We start from the raw sequence: 22,167 nt of genomic DNA on the forward strand, positions 1-22,167 counted from the left end.
CACATGATTTTAATGATATAATATCAACCTCTTATAATCCTATTTTGCACGCATCGTTTAAACCAAAGTCAGTTTTCTATCCCCACTATGCTAAAAGTGAATACATCAAAAATTTTTATTCTATGGTATATTCATATTTTGTAAAATGTAATCAAAATACGCACTTTAACCACTTTACGCAAAACGCCATACCCGCATGTCGGTACTTTGATGCCAAATACTGTTGTTATGGCAGCAGCTGGCTTCCATAACCCCGGTATTTTTGGAATGGCGTGCGTTTCTCTTTAGGATAAAAGTGGTCTCCACAACGGATTCGCCGCCAGATCACTTTTATGGGTGGCGGGAGAGGTGCCCAGCCCCCTCCCGCCACGCTCTGGTCGTCTCCGCTGTTTACCGGAGCCGTCAGTAGCGGCGGAGACAACTGCGTCTTGTCATGTCACTGCCTGGATGCCGAGTGAGGGGAAGATGGCCCCCGCTCGGCTCCATAGCACTGGAGGGCAGAAGCGATGTCAAACGTCACTTACACCCAATGCTCTTTTTTTTTTTTCAAGTGACATTTTTTTTATTGCATTTTAGTGTAAATATGAGATCTGAGGTCTTTTTCAGCCAAGATCTCATATTTAAGAGGTCCTGTCATTTTTTCTATTACAAGGGATGTTTAAATTTCTTGAAATAGGAATTAAAGTGACCCAACTTTTTTTTTTTTTTTTTTTTTTTTTAAATACAGTGGCAAAATAAACTAAAACTAAAATAAAAAAGTAAAATAATTAAGAAAAAAAACAATTTTTTTTTCAAATCGCCCCGTTCCGACGAGCTTGCACGCAGAAGGAAATGCATACATGAGTAGCGCCCACATAAGAAAACGGTGTTCATACTACACATGTGAGGTATCGCCGCAATCGTTAGAGCAAGAGCAATAATTTTAGCCCTAGACCTTCACTGTAACTCAAAATTGGTAACCTGTAGAAATTTTTAAACGTTGCCTATGGAGATTTTTAAGGGTAAAAGTTTGTGGCCATTCCACGAGCAGGCGCAATTTTGAATCGTGGCATGTTGGGTATCAATTTACTTGGTATAACATTACATTTTACAATATAATAAAACAATTGGGCTAACTTTACTGTTGTCTTATTTTTTTAATTCAAAAAAGTGCGCTTGTAAGACCACTGCGCAAATATGGTGTGACAAAGTATTGCAATACTTATATACTTACTTATATATAATATATATAATGTTTGGGGGTTCTAAGTAATTTTCTAGCACAAAAAAAAAAAAAAGATTTTAACTTGTAAATAACAAGTGTCAAAAAGAGGCTCAGTCCTTAAAGCCGAGTTCCACCCAAAAATGGAACTTCCACTTTTTGGAACCTCCCCCCCACCCCGTGTCACATTTGGCACCTTTCAGGGAGGAGGGGAAGCAAATACCTGTCTAATACAGGTATTTTGCTCCCACTTCCGGGCAGATACCCGCAGGTACCTACGACCCCCCCCCCCCGCTGTCTTCTGGGAGACAAACGGGTCTCAGGAGACAGCAGGTACCAGTGGGAATGCGCAGCGCGAGGAAGTGAAGAGAATTGTTTTTATTTACAGTTTTACCTTCAGTTTTCATCATTTCACAAAAAGGTGCAATTTAAAAACTTACAAATATTTGTTATTTATTAACTCAATACAGTTTTAACTTTCATATTTACTAGGAATTTAGCAGGAATTTTGTACATTTTGCCATGTATGAATCCACTATTAATGATTTTAGTGTATGTTTAGCAAATATATTGTTTTGATAAACATTTGCGCAAATATCGTGGTGCCTTAAAAATTAGTAGCACCTTTGCATTCTACTGGCCATGTGCTTTCAGAAAATGTATGGTTTGGGGGGTCTTCTACACATTCTGAAAGCTGTAAGTGAGAAAGGAAAACCTCCAGATTTTTAAAGAAATTTTTGCATTTGTCCGTTTTTCACTATTTCTCAAAAAGTATTGTGGGGCCTTAAAAATCAGTAGCACCTTCTTTTTTTTACTGGTCCTATGCTTTCAGAAAATATATGGTGTGGGAGGTCTTTAACAAACTCTGAAAGCTGTAAGGGAACAATGAAAACTTTCAGATTTTTTGAGAAATGTGGTTATTTGCATTTTTGCGTACGTTCAGTTTTTGACATTTTGCATAAAGGCGTAATTTAAAAATTACAAATATTTTATTAGCTCAATACAGCTTTTATACTTAGTAGGAATTTTGTAAAATGTTGTTTTTATCTGCGAATAATGATTTTAGTGTATTTTTATATACACGAAAATATTGCTTTGATAAACATTTGCGCAAATCTCATTGTGCCCTAAAAATTAGTAGCACCTTATTTGTATTCTACTAGTCATGTGCTTTCAGAAAATACAGGGGGTCCCTGGGTTACAAACAAGATAGGGACTGTAGGTTTGTTCTTAAGCTGAATCTGTTTGTAAGTTGGAACAGGTACATTTTTTAAGTGTAGCTCCAGCCAAAAAAACTATTTTTAAGCTTTTTGGATAGCATAGGGAAGGGTTAACACCCCTGTAACATTTGTTTTGCTGTGTCTGCCCCTGTTCAGAAGATTTCACCTCACTTTCTGTCCCAATGACAATTGGATTTTGAAAATTTTGGGCTGTTGTAGAAACAAGGATTGGTGATAAAGCATCAGCGGAGGTACCTTTTCCCCATAATAGCTCTTACAGGAGTGAATTTCCCTTCCTAGGGGTAGATTTCCTCTCACTTCCTGTTGTCTCCCTCCGTTTGTAAGTAGGAGTCGTTTGTAAGTCGGATGTTTGTAACTAGGGGACCCCCTGTATATGGTTTGGGGGTCTTTAAACTCTGAAAGCTGTAAGGGAAAAATAAAAATCAAGGGGAAAATTGCAAAAATGGCATGGCCACACGAGTATAAAAATGGAGCACAGGGCCTGACAGCAAAAGGGTTAAAGCACACCACTCACACCAAGATGAACATTTTTTTTTTTTTTGCAAATCAAAATTGTATTAATTTTCAAACAATACAAAAGGAAAAAGATTAAGCAAATACAGAAAGCACATAATATGAATATTCAATAACAGATCTATGAAACATGGGCAAAGTTAACAAAGGCCTTCTATAGACAAACAAATAAGACATATAGGGATCTTGGTAAAGAAAATGCCTGGATCTGCCCCCTATACCCACTCCATCATCAACTTGGTCACGAAAGGACAAGGGGAAAGTAGACCCAAAGCAATATACATGTTACACCAACGTCCATATATCTGAATATACCCATAGTGTAACCTGGACTTGCACGGTATCAGTGCTCCATTAAGTAACCACAAGCTCTATAGAACATCAAAGAGCAAGATCGGCAATTTAAAAATGCCGCTGCTTATAGTCGGCGAAACCGAAGTGATGAAATGCTCGTAGCTTATGGTTTCTTAGACCATAGAGATAATTGGAGCTGTTCCAGTCTTTGATCAGCAATATGGTCAGCCGGTGGGACCGCCAGCTGCATTCTTGGATTCGCAGGTAGGACGGGAAAAGCTGAGAAAGCTGTGGAAGGTGACGGAAAAAGGGCCCCTCCCGCTGCTTGTAAAAAGCAATCCAGTGGCCAATTAGTCGCTAGGATTACTTTAACATGAAAGCCATCCCCTGGCTGAAAAAAAACATACCAGCATGATGCCTGCAGCTGCAGGCATCACCTGCTATAACCTCTCAAATTATAGCTATGTACCAGTACACTAGTCCTTGTTGGGCATATACAGTATGCAATGTTCTTTTTTTTCATGCAGCCTTTGGGCTGCATGAAAAAAAAGAGAGCATAACAGATTCCTCCATTCTCATCGATTGATGTGGATGAAGAAATCTCTGCCAAAAAAGTGGGTGGTATGCCCACCATTAGAATATACTTTACTGCATCCACGCGCTTCTATTGATGGGCATACTGTACATACAATGATTTTTTTTTATTAAAAGGTTAAACTTTGGTGGCTAAATCGTATGTGAAAAGCCTCATTAAAGAGAAAACAAAATATGGCCTTTAAAAAAATAAAAAAGGGGATGGGTCACCTTCAGCATTCCAACACTAAAGGAATGCAATAAGAAGTGTAAAAACGCAATCAGAGCAGCTTAAAAAAAAAACAAACAAAAAAAAAAGGATTAAGAGAGACACAGTGATGGAGGAGTAACAAAAAAAAAAAAAAAAAACACAAAAAAAAAAAAAAAACAAAGAAAATTTTTTAGATATCTTAACAGTAAAAAGGCAAAATCAGAGCACATTGCACACATAAAAGAATAGGATGATTACAGATGTACTAAATGCTTTCTTCGCCTCGGTTTTTACGCAGGAAAAGGAGGGATTTACTGACCGCGACTGTACTGTTAGTGACACAACACCGGACGTACCCTCGTGGCTAACAGAGGCCGGAGTCAAGGAAAGACTTAATAAACTTAACACAAATAAATCATCAGGACTAGATGGCTTACACCTGAGAGTCCTCAGAGAATGCAGTCAAATTATAGCCAGACCATTGTTCCTAATCTTTGCGCACAGTATACTGACAGGATTGGTACCAGCTGATTGGAGAAAAGCCAATACCAATTTTCAAAAATGAGCAGAGACAAATCCCTGGAAACTACACGGCCAGTCAGTCTTACATCAATAGTGGGTAAATTATTGGAGGGGATAGGGGAATATATCCAAAAATTTACTGTTATGCACTTGGGGGAAAAAAACATAAATGCAAACTACTCACTAGGGGAGAACCTCTGTGGGAATCAGGGATGAAGAAGGATCTGGGGGGTCCTAGTAGATGACAGATTGAGCAATAGCATGCAATGTCAAGCTGCAGCTACCAAAGCCAGCAGAATATTAGCATGCATAAAAAAGGGATATACGCCAGGGATAAAACGTTAATATTGCCACTTTATGAAACTCTGGTAAGGCCCCATCTGAAGTATTCTGTCCAGTTCTGGTCACCAGTCCTTAAAAGGGATGTGCTGGAGCTGGAGAGAGTCCAAAGAAGGGCAACAAAACCAATAAGGGGACTGGAGGACCTCAATTACGAGGAATGACTGAAAACACAAAATGTATTCTCGCTGCAGAAGCGACGCTTGAGAGGGGACATGATATCGATATACAAATACCTCAATGGGGATCCCAACATAAAAAAAAAAAAAACTATTCAGTCTCAGGGAGTGCAAGAGGCCACTATGAGTCTGGAGAAGCGGTTTAACCTTAAACTGCACAGGGGGTTTATCACTGTCAGGGCAATAAGGATGTGGAACTCTCTTCAACAATTGGTGGTGGCTGCGGGCAGTATGGCTATTTTTAAAAGACTCTTGGATGTATTTGTTAATGAACACAACATACAGGGATATGGGAAATAATTATAGAAACTGACACCAACACAGGTTGAACTGCATGGACTATTGTATTTTTTCGCCTAACTTACTATGTAACTATGTAAAATTCCTCCATTCACATCGATCAATATGGATGAAGAAATCTCTGAAAAATATAAATGCTGAAGCATGGGGTGATCCGCTCGCTGACCACTTCAGGCCCCTTGGGCATATATGTTTTTTTTTTTTTTTTTCTAACTGCGGATGAGAAATATCTTCCTGCAGCCCTGAAATCACTGACGTATGTATTCTATAAGCACACCCTGCTACTGTCAGAATAAACAGATCAGTGCTGCAGCAGAATGGCGTTCCTGCAACAGAACATTAACTCAATTAAAACATCTATTTTTTACTTTTCTATTTTTTTTAATGTATTTTTTATTTTAAAAAATTTTAAATACTTATACAAAATGTAAACTTGTCTTACTCTGGGTACAATAGTAGTGCTACCTGTACATTCTGCGATTAGATATTGTATACTTTATGCACTTATTTTACTTGACTATTTTTTCACTGTTCAGATTTTATCCGATGTATTGGCTACATTTAGTATCTTAAAATAAAGAATTTGAAAAAAAAAAATGTAAACTTTACAGGCTGTGATTTTAGGGTCTCGCGAAATGCGATTGCCAGTTTCCTGACTATCCAACATCTTTCGAGACCCTGTGTAAATGTGTGCTCTACACTGTGTTGTGCTGTACCCTATACTAATACTCCACTAGTGTGTGGTAGTGACAAACAGTCCTTGAAGCAGAGACCAGGTTAGACAGACAAAAAAAGCGGGCGTCACACCTAATTTTGCATCTGCTAGACATAACAACTTTTTAGGGTGACTTTGGGTCGGGGTAATATGGAGGACATCTGGAAAATGCCTCGCATGCAGCTGGCTAACTGCATCTGGATTTTGGGATTAGGCTACAGCACCTTCTGGATACAAAAGGGCAATGATGATCTCTTCCTGAAATTTTAGGATGGATCCACTTCTTCCTGACGCTTTGTAAACTACAAAAGCGTTGTACAGAGCCAATTGAAATAAATATACAGACACTTTCTTGTACCAGTATCTGGCTTTACCGGAAACTATGCTACTTGGATGTTGGGCCTCTGCATGTGGCCAGGCTGTTTAAAAGTATGACACATGTGGTACTGCCATACTCGGAGTAGTAGAATGTACTTTGGGGTGTAATTTTTGCTATGTACAAGCTAGGTGTTAGAAAAATCTTATAAATTGACAACTGTGTAATAATATATATATATATATATATATATATATATATATATTTTAATTTTCTTTTCGCATTTTTCAAACACTTGTGGAAAAAAATTACATGTTCAAAAGACTCATTATGCCTCATAGAATATAAGTTGGGGTGTTTGCTTTCCAAAATGGGGTCATTTTGTGCGTAATTCCACTGTCCTGGTGCTCCAGGGCCTTCGAAAATGTGATAAGTAGTCAGGAAATTATAAGTGTAATTTATGCTCCTAGAACGCCTGACTGTGCTCCTTGCATGTTAGGCCCATGTGGCCAGGCTGTGAAAAAGTCTCAAACATGTGGTATCGCCATACTCAGGAGGAGTAGCAGAATGTATTTTGGGGTGTCATTGCAAGTATGCATATGCTTTGTGTGAGAAATACCTTATGACAATTTTGTGTAAAAAAATAAAATAAAAAAATAATTAATATCTTAATTATCCCAAGAATTGTGGGAAAAAAAATTACAACTTTAAAAAACTCACCATGCCTATTACTAAATACCTTGGACTGTCTACGTTACAAAAAGGGGTCATTTGGGGGATATTTGTACTGTCCTGACATTTCAGGGTTTCAAGAAATGAGATAGGCCGTCAGTACATCAGATGTGATCCGTGCCGGGACAAGGTCATCTGGTGCCCAGGGCGAAGATGGCAAACTGTGCCCCCCCTTCACCCTGTGTCTCCCCTGCTGAGCTGTTGTGTTCTGACAGCGGGACGCCCCCCCAGCCAGAACACTCCTGATAGGGAGTCGGTTAGCTGCTGGTTTTACAGCATGCTCAACCGACATACACACGGGTCGAAAGTTAGCCAGTTTTTATTTAACTGCCTGTTGTCTCCCTCCATTTGGCCCATGTGTACCTGGTTTAACTGACACTTTGTGGGAACCGACTGCCACATCACCAGTGACACCAATACAATGATCAGTGCTAATAATATACACTGTCACTGTACTAATGACGCTGGCTGGGAAGGGGTTAACATCTAAAGGCAATCAAGGGGTTAATTGGGTGCCTAACAATGTGTAATGTGTGCTGCTTTTTACTACAGATTGATTTGTTTATTTTCTCTGCTTTGCAGGGAAAAGAAAAATCATTTTATCTGTAAAAAACCTTGTATTGATTGTCAACACAGGGCTCTGGGCTGGGATTTGAGCCTAGGGTCACACTGTAGCGATGCGGAAACCAGCGCGATTACAGCGCCATTTCCCGCATCGCATCTCTCCCGCAGGCAGTTAACAAGCGATGTCTGTGCTCGCACAAGTGTGAACCCCGGCTGACACAGCTGGTCAGCATGCCCCGGCCATGAATCATTGGCTGGGATATGCTGACAGTCTCCTGCTGTGTAAAATCGCAGGGGTGTAGGTGGGTGGGGGCATGCGACCGAAACCCTGGAACAGGCAGCGAAGTATGCCTGTAGCTGGCACCCCGTCGCAGTACTGTGTACATTAACCCACTCATGCTGCATATTACAAATACCATTGGTAATTAACCTCCCCACAGCCCCCACCCCCCATCCAAATCCAAAGAGTTAACTCCATATGCAGATCTGTAATCTGCTTACTTGTGCTTGAATCCTACTCGGCTCGGCAGCTCCTCTATGTCACAGCTCCAGCACGCCTTCGTTCCTCTCCTCTGGGTCCTCTCCAATCCTGCCGACCTCTCAGTGACGTCAAGCCAGGTCGGGACTACGGAGTACCTGTCAGGCAGGGTATCGTCGCTGACAGGGAAGTGTAGGTCTGGGCTATGCTAATGTGTAGGATGTAGGAGCGCACCTGGCACATCGTTACAACACACACGCACCGATTTTAGAAGCACTTCACCTGCGCTGCACCCCACTTCCTGGAGTACATTGCACCGCCCAGGGCATCCGCATGTTCATTAGGGTGCGTAACCCTGCGCACCAAAGGCTGTTATTAAAACATAACTTTTAATCAAATTACAGTAAAACCTTGGATTGCGAGCATAATTCGTTCCAGAAACATGCTTGTAATCAAAAGCACTTGTATATCAAAGCGAATTTCCCCATAAGAAATAATGGAGACTCTAATGATTTGCTCCACAACCATTTATTCATAGGTCCTTCAGTTTATAGTCCATATAAAAAGATTATAGCAATGTGACCAGGTTGTGTAACCATAAAATGTCCATCCAAAAATGGAAGCCTCCACGAGGGGATTAGAAGCTAAATCCAGCAGGAGCTACAGAGTATAAAAGAGAAGACAGGCGCCTCCAAGCAATATGGTTACATTTAATGAAGGTACAACATTTATCAACTCACATGATTGATGATTAAAAGAGGCACATCCAAGTATGCAGGCATCCGGGGTAAAGCTGTCCACATACTATTAAAGCTGTCCACATACTATACATAGACGATCCCCCGCACCGCCGGCTCTTACTGCTGTCAGTCTGCAACCCTGACCGGGAAGACTTCCCTGCAGTACAGCGATCTAAAAGCGAGGCTTGAACCGCTCGTGGAGCGCAGCGTGGAAGGCATGATGTCGATGGCGGTGAGGAGGATGGTCTAATGTGAACAGCTTTACCCGGTTGCCTGCATACTTAGATGTGCCTCTTTTAATCATCAACCATGTGAGTTGCTAAATGTTGTACCTTCATTAAATGTAACCATATTGCTACATTTAGAGGCGCCTCTCTTCTCTTTTATATTCAGTTGTGACATGACGCTACTCTTATCAAGACATCGCTTGTATATCATGTCAAAATGTATTAAAAAGTTTTGCTGGTCTTGCAAAACACTCTCAAACCAAGTTACTCTCAAACCAAGGTTTTACTGTTTAATAAAACATCTCTGGACTGTATATACAGTATATGTATGTACAAAAAAGGAGAGTTTTTGTTTTATTGGTTGGCTGGAAATACTGGCAGTGATTAGCGTACACCAGTGGTTCTCAACCCTGTCCTCAAGTACCCCAAACAGGCCATGTTTTGGAAACTTCTCTTATGCCGCGTACACACGACCGGACTTTACGGCAGAAAAGGTATGATGGAATCATTCCATTGGATATTCCGATCGTGTGTGGGCATCATCTAACTTTCTCTTTCGAAAATGATAATGGACCTAGAAATAGAACATGTTTTAAATCTTTCTGACGGAATCAATTCCTATCGTCTCTATGCCATTCCGACGGACCAAAAACGACGCAAGGGCAGCTACTGGCTATTGAACTTCCTTTTTCTAGTCCCATCGTATGTCATCCGCGTTCTAAACGATCGGACTTTGGTGTGATCGTGTGTAGGCAAGTCCATTTCAGCAGAACTCCGTCAGAGTTTATTCTGACGGAAAAACCGGTCGTGTGTACGCGGCATTAGATAAAATAGCTGTCCAAAACACCAAGCCATTGACTCTGATTTAAAGCACCTGTGCAAGATAAAAGAAAACCTGCAAACATGGCCTGTTGGGAGTACTTGAGGACAGGGTTGAGAACCACTGGCAAAATACAATACTAAATAGTCTGGGCAGAGAAGGAAAAAACAAAAAATGGAGAGAGGAAGTGAAGGAAAAAAAAAAAACTCCTAGCTGTTGTTGTAAAGCATACAGCTCAATCAGCTCCCAACTCAGGAGCTGCATGAGGATCCTAATTAGATCACCACTTATAGTGATAAGTGCAGCTCCCTATGATGTATACCCCTCCTCAATCTAAGTCCTGAATAGCTCCCAGACTGGCTGTATCTGGCAAATTCTAAAAAAAAATTCCAGGACAGAGCACATTATAATGCCTCCCTCTGCAAGATTATAATCTGAAGAGACTTGTATTACTACAGACTTGTATTACTGCTCAAGACTGGTTAGCTACTAGTATTAATCACACCAGTCTCTCAGAGGTGTGGGAATTCATTGCATTTCAATTTCGTTTTACTCGCATGAATTGGTCGGTGACAGAATCATAGAGAGACACAAATGTGACAGATGCATAGTAAAGAACTCTGTCAACTTAAATTTTGGGTCATTGAACAACCAAAACTGGGATCAAGTAAGGGAGATCTGGATCAATACTTACTAAAAACAGAGGCTAGGTGGATTTTTCAGTTAACTTCACTTGCACCATCTGGCTTGAATGAGGGCTTTACTTATCTGCCTTTTATAAAGAAATAATATTTATTATTCTGAAGAAATAAATAATATTTATTATTTTGAAGCACAATTCTTGACTATGAGAAATGGTTTGAGAAGACGATTAACATAAAAGTAAGATTTTGAACAGGTGAAGGAATATATTATATATATTTACTCCAAGAATGTAGAAATGGCACTAATATTTTCCTACTTAATTTTTAGGAACCTCCCTAGTATCTAGTCGATGTTTTGTCTTTTTTCCAATTGGGAGACTGCCTTCTGACTTTTCCCCACTAGCTGGAGATATTTCCTATTCATATTGCAGAAGTCACATGGGAAACTTTATAAATAGAGTGAAGAAAGGGGTGGCCACCATTATGACCCCGTGGGGATAGTTTGGTCCCCTCTATTTCATTTATTTTTTATTCACTTTTATTTGGTGCATCTAATTTTTACTCCTGACGAAGCTCATCAATTAAGTGAAAGATGTAGTTTTAGAAGCACTATTATTATTTGGGGTACAGCATGGTTTTGTGTGTGTGTGTGTGTGTGTGTGTGTATTCAGAATTGGCTGGCAGATACAGTTCAAATAGTTTATATGAGGCAGGTTTGATTAGTCTCTCCAGCTCTTAAGGCAGTAGCTTTGGTTAGGCTGACCAATTGGTAGACTTTGGCAGTACATAGCTTTATATGAGGCAAGTAAACAAAGTATATGCAGTTTTTTCTGAGGCAGCCAGTTGTGTTTAGGCTGGCTATTTGTCAGACTTTGGCAACACCTAGCGTGTATATATATATATATATATATATATATATATATATATATATATATATATATATATATATATATATATATATATATATATATATTACATACATACACACAGTGGGGACAGAAGGTATTCAGACCCCTTTACATTTTTCACTCTTTGTTATATTGCAGCCGTTTGCTAAAATCAATTAAGTTCGTTTTTTTTCCTCATTAATGTACACACAGCACCCCATATTGACAGAAAAACACAGAATTGTTGACATTTTTGCAGATTTATTAAAAAAGAAAAACTGAAATATCACATGGTCCTAAGTATTCAGACCCTTTGCTCAGTATTTAGTAGAAGCACCCTTTTGATCTAATACAACCATGAGTCTTTTTGGGAAAGATGCAACAAGTTTTTCACACCTGGATTTGGGGATCCTCTGCCATTCCTCCTTACAGATTCTCTCCAGTTCTGTCAGGTTGGTGGACAGCCATTTTTACGTCTCTCCAGTGATGCTGGGCCATTCAAGAACAGTCACGGCTCTGGCTGGGCCATTCAAGAACAGTCACGGAGTTGTTGTGAAGCCACTCCATTATTTTAGCTGTGTGCTTAGGGTCATTGTCTTGTTGGAAGGTAAACCTTCGGCCCAGTCTGAGGTCCTGAGCACTCTGGAGAAGGTTTTCGTCCAGGATATCCCTGTACTTGGCCGCATTCATCTTTCCCTCGATTGCAACCAGTCGTCCTGTCCCTGCAGCTGAAAAACACCCCCACAGCATGATGCTGCCACCACCATGCTTCACTGTTGGGACTGTACTGGACAGGTGATGAGCAGTGCCTGATTTTCTCCACACATACCGCTTAGAATTAAGGCCAAAAAGTTCTATCTTGGTCTCATCAGACCAGAGAATCTTATTTCTCACCATTTGGAGTCCTTCAGGTGTTTTTTAGCAAACTCCATGCGGGCTTTCATGTGTCTTGCACTGATTTTTTTTTTTTCCTGAGGCAGCCAGTTTTGAAGAGGCAGTTATTCTGTCAAACCTTGGCAGTAGCCCTTGAAAGGGTAGTTTGTAAATCCAAGTGTACAATATAGCAGATCTGTAGTGTCCCTATAGGAACAGGGATTACAGTAATTTTGTAGAGGCTGACCTCATGTTAGATCTGGGCAGTACCTAGCTTTATATGAGGCAGGTTCAATTTAAGCAATGCTAGTTTTTTTTTTTTTTAGGCAGCCAGTTTTCTTTTCTTTGGTAGTACACCATGTCAGAGTAGTTTGTATATTTAAAGCAGAGTTCCACCCATTTAAAAGTCAGCAGCTCCAAAAAATGTAGCTGCTGACTTTTAATAATTAGACACTCATCTGTCCCATGGTCCAGTGATGCGGGCATACGAAGCCCCGCTCCTCTCTGAGGCGCCGGCATTCTAACTGAACGGCCGGCTATGGCTTCACAGCCGGGCGCGCACTGTGCATGCGAGAGCCGCACTGCGAATGGCCGGGCAATCTTCTGGCACCTGTGATGTGTCCCAGAATATTGCAGGAAGGGAGGGGAGAGAGGTGAACTTCCTTCCAGTGCCTCCGAGCCAGGGGAGGAAGTGGGAGCTGGGTGCCTGTAAAAACAGGGTACCCGCTCCTCCCCCCCAAAAAATGGCATGTCAAATGTGGCATGTCAGGGGGTCACGTGCACTTAAAGCAAAAGTTTCATTTTTGGGTGGAACTCCGCTTTAAGTGCACAACAGAGTTGCACCTGCAGTATCCTGATAGGAACAGTTATTACAATATATTCATTGGGGGAGGTCTAATCAGGACTCCCTTGGATATGGGTGTGGTAGAGAAAATGCAATGAATTCCCAGTCCTTTCAGGAGACAGGTGTGATTGATACTAGTAGCGAACCAGTCTTATGCAGATTACTAGGCTCTGTAGAAATACAAGTCCCTCCATATTGTAATCCTGCAGAGGGAAGTATTATATTGTGCTCTGTCATGGAGATTTATTTAGAAGTTGACAGATACAACCAGTCTGGGAGCTATTCAGGACTTAGATTGAGGAGGAGTACACATCATAGGCAGCTGTACTTATCACTGTAAGCGGAGGTTTATTTAGGATCTTCATGTGCCTCATGCACATCACTGCCAGTACTACCAGCCAACCAATAAACAAAAATCCTCCCTTTTTGTACATACATATAGATACAGTTCAGATATTTTGATTAAAAGTTATGTTTTAATACCAATGGCCTTTGGTGCGCAGGGTTACGCACGCACCCTTCGTTTAGTGAGCATTTAGTGATTGCCAGTTCAGATATTTTGAAATACTTAAGGTATTAGTTTGTGTTTATAGTAACTTTCACACAGACAAAATAATATCCACTAACTTGGGTTATTTTTTGTACTCAAAGATATGTAGCAGTATAAATTTTGGCCCAAATCTATGAACAAAAATTACTTATTTGAAAAATTTTATAATTGAAAAAAAAGGTGTTTTTCCCCAAAAATGTCGCCCTTTTTTCACTTATATCGCAAAAAATAAAAAATAAAAAACAGTGGTGATTAAACACCGCCAAAAGAAAGTTCCATTTGTGTGAAAAAAATTGATAAAAATGTTGTTTGGGTACAGTGTAGCATGACTGAGTACTTGTCATTCAAAGTGTGAGAGCACTGAAAATTTGTCTGGGCAGGAAGGGGGTGAAAGTGGCCTGTGGTGAAGTGGTTAAGTAATGCCCAAAAAAAGTATTAAACTCAAAAACCGTAATGGGTTTTCATGCGTTGTTTTCAATGGTTTGGCAAGGTTCGAATTTGGATTGGCGGTGATGAACTGCTTGGCCTATAAATTGCTTTGTTCCACAATTGATCGATACAGATCTTCCATGAAAAACAGCTTAAAAAAAAAAAAAAAAAAAAAATCAATGGGAGTAGTTAAATTTGCTGTTTCAACCTGAATTCTGGGTTGGGCAGTGAATGGAGGGGAGTATGGGTGCTGCAGAATCTGTGGGCTGCCAATCAGGACTTGCAAGCACATCAGGAAGGACACTATGGGCTCTATAGGCCTGTGTTCTAATTCTTGGTGGCTGCAGGGCACTACTTGTGATAACCACCGCACTGGCTTGGAATGCACTTCTAGGACGTGCTAAGTCACCATGAGATACTGCAGTGCTGGTGTGTAAAATGACAAGATGCACTAGGCCACTGATGCCTGCCAGTTCACCAAAAGGTAGCGTAGCACTGGTACTGGGACTCTGCTGCATATGAGAATCATTTTGCGATTGTAGCACCTCAGCAACATGGGTACGGGGTTGGGTATGCCTGACCTTAGCATGGCCCTCTTCTCCATCATCTGAGCTATCTGTCAGGGTGCCACTGCTCTCTATAGGTTTCGTATTCTGAGCCTGATTCTGTCAGTGAGGATTCCCCTTCGCTCTCAGGTGACATACTCAGAGTCCTGTAGACCTCTTCACTAGTATACCTTTCATTGGACATTTTGGCCACTAAAATAGCGCCTTGTTGTCAGGGACTGCTTGAACAGCTACAAATAAAATGTAACTGCTAGTGCTAGGAGAGATCAGGCCTGATCTTTCGAATGCTGCGGTCTTGTGTACAGTGTAGTAGAAGTGGCAGAGATCTACTGACACTGCACGTGTTGGGGGTAGGGGGGACGGAGGGGCTAAACGCAGGTACTGCCAGGTGTTGGCGCTGATCCTGCATTTTTGGGGACATTCATATAGTTCTGATCAAGGATACTGATTCGTTAAGACACTATACTAGTAATGGAGGTATATAGGTGTGTCTAATAGTGTTGCTGCCAATCAAAGGGTTAAATATTATAATGAATATGTGGCAGGCAATTTGACACTATCTGGGAGTGACGCTATCTGACACTAACTAAAAAACGTAAATGTGCTTATCTAGGTGTTTTACTGTGTAAAGTGTGCGGTTTTGACTCACTGTGACCGATCTCTTCTTTCTCTTGAGCCGAAAAGGATTCTGCAAGAGAAGATCTTGTCACTTCCTGCGCTTGTGTTTTGTAAACACAGGCACATGCTGTTCTGTGATTCACCAGAACCGATCAGCAGGTCCAGGCCAAAAGTCATTGGCCTGGACCTGAAGACTGATCGGTACAATTACAGCATCATACAGCGGCAAAATCTTTACAGAAATAAAAAGAATGTTTTTTCTTTTCTTTTTGAAAATGTATATAGGGCTGAAACAACTAATCGATTAATCAACAACTAATCGATTATGAAATTAATCAATTACTATTTTCATAATCGAATATTTGGCCAGTAACATAATGGGGTTAAAAAAAAAAGCTAAAATTAGTCCTTTATAGTACAAAAAGAGCAAATCGCTACTGTAAATATTACTTTCAGTTCTACAGTAAAAAAAATGAACCCCTTACATTAGCGATTATCTGCTTTTTTTTTTTGTACTATAAAGGGCTAATTTTATTCTTTTTTAACCCCATTATATTACTAAACATCTTAGACCTGGTTCACATCTATGTGTTTTTGGTGCTTTTTGCAGAAACTCACTACAGTTCATTTACATGGTTTCCTATGGGACACATTCACATCTATGCTTTTTTCAGCCACTGCGTATTTGAAAAGGGTCAAGGACTTTAACGCAAAACAGTGCTTTTTTGGTTTAATATACTTCAATAGAGAAGCTACAGAAGAGCATGTAATGTGTTTTTGCAGCAATTTGTGTTTTTTTTAATCTGCTCAACGACAAATTGTCCAAAAAAAAAAAAAAGTAAAATAACGTGCGCAAAAATCACAACGCACAGCAAAAAGCACTGCAGAAACAGATCAAAAGAAAACTGCATAGGTGTGTACCGAGCCCTTAGGCTGGCCACATGGATCAATTTTCAGATGAGAATATTCAGACAAAAAATCTTTGTACGTTCGCTGAATGAAAGAATGTTGTTTGAAATTTTCACTTGTTTTTAACATTCTGTTTTTAAAACGAATGTAAATTTCTGAACGAAAATCACACACACTGTCTGAAAATTCCTTTGACCAAGAAGTTTTCTATTTCCAAATTTTCCCGTCACTGTGGTTGAAAATGAACCTCAATTTTACCCCACTAATGATTAGAAAATCGAACGAACGTTCTTAAAATTATATTTTTTTTTTGAAGGAAGACATTTGTTTTTTTTTTTTTATAAAAAAATGTGATCTCTAAGTCTGATGATATTTACTAGATTCACCCTTTAATAGTATATCTCCTCTAATGGTATATACAGTATATCTCCTCTAATAGTATATACAGTATATCTCCTCTAATGGTATATACAGTATATCTCTGCTCTAATGGTATATACAGTACATCTCTTCTCTAATAGTATATACAGAATATCTCTTCTAATAGTATATACAGTATATCTCCTCTGTTATTCTCAGAGTGGATTAGATATTTTGCTCCCTAACCATATAGTTGGTTATATTTACCACTGCATAGAAATATTTAAGAATAAATTGCCTTTTTTTAAAACTTTACATATTAACTAAATTATACACCACACTTTTTTTTTTTTAAGGTTATTAACCGATTAATCGAAACAATAATCGTCCAACTAATCGATTATGAAAATAATCGTTAGTTGCAGCCCTAAATGTATGTTTTGTCTTCTTTGGTCCTGGCATGATTCATTGCAGGAGCCATAGAGGACGGTTGATCAGCATAATTAAGTACTCACTTATTTCAGCTGTGTATGTACCATTTTAAATGCTATGCTCTTTGATGTTATATCAATAATTCACACAATTTCTTCTACATCTTGGAGTGCGGTTAACCATTTGTTTCCATTACTATTACAGAACCGCTAGGCCTTCGGGCTCACGCCCCTTGCCCAGGAGCGTGGATCACATGTACCTAGTATGTTGATCCGATGCAGGAGTGCCATTCTGCCGCCGTGTAACTAGGTTATGCGGTTGGCAAACGGATATGGTGTGTTGCAGCCCGCTGTGATAGGATCTCAGCACCTTCTTGTACACCTGATCCTTTTTCCTGTGTGCATTTCTGTAAAATTTGTTTTGCACAAAGCTTATATACAAAATAAGCTGCAGTTCAATGTCCCTTAACCACTGGCCTACTGGGCACTTAAACCCCCCTCCTGCCCAGACCAATTTTCAGCTTTCAGCGCTCTCACACTTTGAATGACAATTACTCAGTCATGTAATACTGTACCCAAATTAATTTTTTGTTCTTTTTTTCGTACAAATAGAGCTTTCTTTTGGTGGTATTTGATCACCTCTGGATTTTTTATTTTTTGCGCTATAAATGAAAAAAGACCGAAAATTTTGAAAAAAAACGCATTTGTCTTAGTTTCTGTGATAAAATGTAGCAAATTATTAATTTTCCTTCATAAATTTTGGCCACAATTTATACTGCTACATATCTTTGGTAAAAAATAACCCAAATTAGTGGATATTATTTGGTCTGTGTGAAAGTTAGAGAGTCTACAAGCTGTGGTGCAAATCATAAAAAATTGATCACACTTGATGTACTGGTGGACTATCTCATTTCTTGCGACCCGAACAAGTCAGGAAAGTACAAATACCCCCCAAATGAACCCTTTTTTGAAAGTAGACAATCCAAGGTATTTAGTAAGATGCATGGTGAGCTTTTTGATGTTCTCATTTTTTCCCACAATTCTTTGCAAAATGAAGATTTTTTTTCCCACAAAATTGTCATTGTAATAGGTTATTTCTCTCACATGGCATGTGTATACCACAAAGATCACCCCAAAATACATTCTGCTACTCCTCCTGAGTATTACGATACCACAGGTGTGGGACTTTTTCACTGCCTGGCCACATAGAGAGGCCCAACATGCAGGGAGTCCCATCACGTGTTCTAGGAGCATAAATGACACATCTAACTTGATGACTACCTAATACACCTTTGAAGGCCCTGGAGCACCAGGACACTGACACGTGACACTGATGACACAGATGTGGCACTGATGGCAGATGGCACTGATGACACTGATGTGGCACTGATGGCACTGATGTGGCACTAATACGTGGCACTGATGACAGATGGCACTAATACGTGGCACTGATGACAGATGGCACTGATGACAGATGGCACTGATACGTGGCACTGATGACAGATGGCACTGATACGTGGCACTGATGACATATGACATTGATAACAGATGGCAAGTGACACTGACAGGTGGCCCTGATGACAGATGGTACTAATATGTGGCACTGGGGACAGATGGCAGTGGGGACAGAGGGGATGGATGGCACTGACGTGACCTTTTTTCGTTTTTTTTTATTTTTCACTGACCGCTGCAGCGGTTCACTCTCCCTCCTCACACGCTGTCTCTGTGTGAGGAGGGAGAGCTGGCGATGAGAGATGATCTCATATGTTTACATATGAGATCATCTCCCATTGGCACCGCCGATCGCACTGTAAACGGCCGCTGTGATTGGCCGTTTACGGCGATCTGTGACTGGCTGTGTCCAAGGGACACGGCCAGCACAGAACTTCTGCGATGCGCGCCCGCGGGAGCGCGCATCGCGGAAGTAAACAGCAGGACGTCCAGGGACGGCCACCCGGCAGATAGCGTCCGCGCTGCAGCCGTCTTTCGGCTATAGCGTGGGCGCGAAGTGGTTAAAGGAGAACCTGTAAGAGAGAGCACTGAGAACTGTTATTACTGTTTCTAAGGTGCAGGCCCCAGGATCCTAATCTTGGCTTTAGCATTTAGTTAGCCAATCAGGGGAGAGAAAGGACAGAGCTGGGTTGGGACTCCGTGTCTGAATGGACACACAGAGCTGTGATTCGGCTCGGGTGCCCCTATAGCAAGCTGCCTGCTGTGGGGACACTCGACGGGAGGAAGGGGGCAGGAGCAGTGAAGAGGGACCCGAGAAGAGGAGGCTCTAGGCTGCTCTGTGCAAAACCACAATGATTTAGATTCAGGAATTACTGTTTTAAACAGATCAGAAAAACATTCTAGGTTCAAACTATGCAGGATCTACCCTGATGATATACATACCTGGCTGATTCATTTTATTTTCAGCAGACTGATTTTTGTGTTGTGAGATTTTGCTAAATTCAGATTTCAGATCACTCTCACACAGTAGTAAACTTTTATTTGCATCCGCCATCGATTCAATTGCTTGCAGTGGCAAGCTTCTTTTTGCTTCCTTTTCTGGTGTTTCAAAGCAGGAAGACTTTCTAGCAGGTGTCTTTATCAAAGAGCGCTTGTGCTCATTATCCTTTGTGGTTTCTGAAAACCTGAGGGAAATTAAATAACTTATTTAGGTTATACAAAAATGTAATTCTTCTATTTGTTTCAACATGCATACCTAATAAATGGCTGCATGTGCTTTTTATTTTATTAGTACTTTAACAAGTGTGTGTATTTGCAAATTCTTCATTTATTCATTATCAGCTCAATGGCAATTGTACAACTCCGTAACATAAAAGCATAATAGTACAGTGAGTCTCTGATTATGTTCACTTGGATGAAACAATAATCAACAAGTAGTCAACTATTTTCATAATCGGTTAGTTGGTCAGCCAAGAAGTTGGCCTGCATACAGAATGCATTATTTATTTACATATCGGGAAATACAGTGAAGCACACATACACCGCAGTACACCATTCATACAGGTCAGCAAGTGCCTGAGAGCTTGTGAATGTGCGAGGAGCAATGCCTCATGGGACATGTAGTCCTGGGCAGGAGAAGGAAGTGATATAAAAAGTGCTTCTACAGACAGAAGTTTAATTTATATTAACGCATTCTATGCCTGCACAGTCCTGACCTCAACCCATTAGAACACCTTTGGGATGAATTAGAGCGAAGACTGCGAGCCAGGCCTTCTTGTCCAACATCAATGCCTGACCTCACAAATGAGCTTCTGGAAGAATGGAGCGGAGGCGATCGCGTCCGTTCCCTGGCTGTGCATGGAAACGAGTGAAAGGAAGATGGCCCACACCCATCTCCATGACACTGCAGGACGGAAGCGACGTCAAAATGTCACTTCCGTCCATACCTCTTAAAGCCACATTTTTTCAATGTCATTTTTTCAAATGACTTTTTTTTTTTTTTTTTATTGCATTTAAGTCCAAATATGAGATCTGAGGACTTTTTGACTCCAGATCTCATATTTAAAAAGGACCTGTCGTGCTTTTTTCTAATACAAGGAATGTTTCCATTTTTTTTTAAAGAAACAGTGTAAAAATAAATAAAATCAAATAAAATAAAGAGAAAAAAAAAATGTAAAAACGCCCCGTCCCTACAAGCTCGCGCGCAGAAGCGAACGCATAGTTGAGTAGCACCCGCATATGAAAACGGTGGTCAAATCACACATGTGAGGTATAGCCGCGATCATTAGAGCGAGAGCAATAATTCTAGCCCTAGACCTCCTCTAACGCAAAATATGCAACCTGTAGAATTTTTTAAACGTCGCCTATGGAGATTTTTGACGGCAAAAGTTTGACGCCATTCCACGAGCGGGCACAATTTTGAAGCATGACATGTTGGGTATCAATTTACTCGGCGTAACATTATCTTTCAGAGTATAAAAAAGAATTGGGCTAACTTTACTGTTGTCTTATTTTTTTTATTCGAAAAAGTGATTTTTTTTTCAAAAAAAAGTGAGCTTGTAAGACCGCTGCACAAATACGGTGTGAAAAAAAAGTATTGCAATGACCGCCATTTTATTCTCTAGGGTGTAAGAAAAAAAACAATATATAATGTTTGGGGGTTCCAAGTAATTTTCTAGCAAAAAAAAAAAAAAAAAAAAACACAAAAACAGTTTTAAACACCTAAAATTCAAAACGAGGCTGGTCTTTAAGTGGTTAAAGTTCATGTGCGCGTAAAGGAAGGCGTCACAATACTTTTCACAATATAGTGCATCTCTTTGTTTTCTCAGGAGTGGATTTGTTTTTTCTTCCCCAACCATATAGCTGGTTAATTATATTTAACACTGCATATATTCAAGAATAAAATGTTTTGTTTTTTTTTAAACTTAACATAATAAATAAATTATATACCACACTTTGAGGTTTTTATCTGATTAATCGAAATAATAAAATCGGCCAACTAATGATGGGTGTTAAGTTTCTTCTGTCCCATAATCATTTTCTTTTGATGATTGTTTTTATGTCCAGCGCTGTGAGGCATAGATTGGGGCCCGATTTTCCCCCTTAATAGCGAATCTATATATGGTCTGGTGGGAGGAGCCCAGTCTCCTTTCTCCTAACAAAATAGCTGGGTATGAGAACAACATAGCTGGGTATGGTATGGGAAAAACAGCTGGGTATGGGAACTATATAGATGATCTGCTGATGGTGTGGGATGACACTTTACTTAAAAGTGATTGTAAAGGTTCTTTTTGTTTTTTTTTAACCACTTCAGCCCTGGAAGGATTTACCCCCTTCCTGACCAGAGCACTTTTTACAATTTGGCACTGCGTCGCTTTAACGGTGTGGGACTTTTTGGGAGCCTAGCTGCGTACGGGGCACCGAAAACCAATCACCGCCTTCAGGATTTCTAAGGGCGTAAATTTTTGATTTCACTCCTCACTACCGGTCACAATTTCGAAGGCCATAAAAATGCCAAGATGGCACAACCCCCCCCCCCAAATGACCCCATTTTGGAAAGTAGACACCCCAAGCTATTTGCTGAGAGGCATGGTGAGTATTTTGCAACTCTCATTTGTTTTGAACGTAACCTGTGTCACA

The 22,167-nt window shown here is 40.2% G+C and overlaps 1 protein-coding gene across 4 annotated transcripts in view; it reads right to left on the reverse strand.

Moving 5' to 3' along the window:
- NUSAP1 (nucleolar and spindle associated protein 1) overlaps positions 1-22,167 on the reverse strand; it is a 609,977-nt gene that overhangs the window by 119,101 nt on the left and 468,709 nt on the right. For all 4 annotated transcript variants that reach the window (XM_073608869.1, XM_073608871.1, XM_073608868.1 and 1 more), the window contains one exon: positions 19,471-19,712. In XM_073608869.1, the coding sequence (XP_073464970.1) occupies positions 19,471-19,712 (242 nt within the window). The remainder of the gene's footprint in view (positions 1-19,470; positions 19,713-22,167) is intronic.

Source organism: Aquarana catesbeiana, linkage group LG13, assembly GCF_042186555.1.
Source record: "Aquarana catesbeiana isolate 2022-GZ linkage group LG13, ASM4218655v1, whole genome shotgun sequence".
Lineage (NCBI taxonomy): Eukaryota > Metazoa > Chordata > Amphibia > Anura > Ranidae > Aquarana > Aquarana catesbeiana.